Source organism: Phaethon lepturus, unplaced genomic scaffold (assembly GCF_000687285.1).
Source record: "Phaethon lepturus isolate BGI_N335 unplaced genomic scaffold, ASM68728v1 scaffold26868, whole genome shotgun sequence".
NCBI classification, from domain to species: domain Eukaryota; kingdom Metazoa; phylum Chordata; class Aves; order Phaethontiformes; family Phaethontidae; genus Phaethon; species Phaethon lepturus.
The window spans coordinates 2,748-4,291 of record NW_010557270.1 but is presented as its reverse complement, the minus strand read 5'-3'; the positions used below and the strand labels follow the sequence as shown (position 1 = coordinate 4,291).

The following is a 1,544-nucleotide window of genomic DNA, read 5'->3' as shown; positions in this document are numbered from 1 at the left end:
CACAGTCTCAATACTAGCAGAAAAGCCTGGACAGATAGCCAAAGGGAGCAGAAAAGCTAGCACCAGGACAGGAGGCCATGCTCGGGCCAGGCAGCAGTGCCAGGACAGGGCAGCCCCAAGGGGTGGATTTAGGACCTAGAAGACAATTTGTGCACATGCAGCGGGATGCTCTGCCCCGCAGCTGCCAGACCCGAGTGTATCTACTTCCTTCCTTTGGGCTCAGATGCTTTGGTCTGGGGACTCTGGAGCTGGGTGCCCACACTCTCCGGTCTCTCCTCCTGTCTAGAAGGGTGGCGGATGGCAGCGGGAGTAGTCTTGGCTTGCAGGAGGCGAGGGGAGGCTGTGGCACTTCTGGCTTCGTGGCCGGAGGCTCAGTGTCGCGGGGTGCGGGGCTGCTCGCTGTGAGCACGCACGCAGGAGGAGGGTTGCAGGCGCAGCAGGCAGGGAGTGCTATCCTGTGTACCAAGGTCTTTGCCCCAAGCATGTGCTGTCTAGCGCTGGTGCTGCCAGTTTTCACCGGCAGTGCGCTGCAGGAGCTAATCCTGATGTCTGCTGCGTGCTGTCATGTCTGATGCCCTGCAGGAAAAGTTTGCTGTGTGCCAGTTGCTGCTTGTTGTGTGCTGGCAGGGTGGCCCCGTGCCTTCCCTGCTGCCCCCGGGGAAGAGGAGGGCAAGGGTGTACTGATCACTCTTCATACCTCTCCTTCAGTCCCCGGAATGACAGCAGAGATGTGGCCCATCACTAATGGGCTAGAAAATAGCTGACATGCTTGCAGTACAGGTGACCAGTGTGGGCAGCACCTCCTGCTCACCTCTTGCTGGTGGGGTGAGCCTGTGGGCAGGCAAGCTGCCCTTGGTGCGGCTGTGCCGTGGCTGACTTGCGCCTGCTGTTTGGCCGGAGAGTTTTGTCATTTTTTTGCTGTTTGGATTTGCACAGGGTGCGAAGCCGGTCAGTGCTGATGGTGCCTTTGCAGCAGGCTGTTGCTGTGGTACAGTCAGGGATGCAGCGTGGGTTGTTGCCTGGGGAGTGGGCAGTGAGCAGATCTTGTGTCTTGGGGTGACACTGAGCGTTGCCCGAGCTGCTCTGGGTGGTGCTCGTGGCAGTGCTGTGGTGCAGGCTGCGGCTTAAGGCCAGGTTACAGCCCCACCGCTGGTACACAGCAGAGGTGGGGTCAAGGTGTTGTCAGCCACTCCAGGTGTTCAGTACTGCCAGTGCTGAAACAGGGGGGATGAAAGGCTCCCTAGAGCTCACACTTCCCCGCTGAATATTTCACAAGAGCCCTGTGGGCGGCTGCCCGTGCTCCCTCCACCACCATGGCTCCTGCACTGACACTCTGTTTCCCTCAGGACATGCTGATGCAGCTGGCGAAGGCTGTGGCCAGCGCCGCTGCCGCGCTGGTGCTTAAGGCCAAGAACGTGGCTCAGAAAACAGAGGACGCAGCGCTGCAGACGCAGGTGATCGCTGCTGCCACCCAGTGTGCCCTCTCCACATCTCAGCTGGTGGCCTGCACCAAGGTAAGCAGCAAGGTTAACTCTTGACTTGGC

At 59.8% G+C, this 1,544-nt stretch overlaps 1 protein-coding gene across 1 annotated transcript in view; it reads left to right on the top strand.

The window, feature by feature from the left end:
• Positions 1–1,544, top strand: part of LOC104625170 (talin-1) — a gene marked incomplete at its 3' end in the record, with an annotated part of 14,261 nt that overhangs the window by 9,977 nt on the left and 2,740 nt on the right. The window contains exon 17 of the mRNA XM_010292731.1: positions 1,347–1,514. Within this exon, the coding sequence (XP_010291033.1) occupies positions 1,347–1,514 (168 nt within the window). The remainder of the gene's footprint in view (positions 1–1,346; positions 1,515–1,544) is intronic.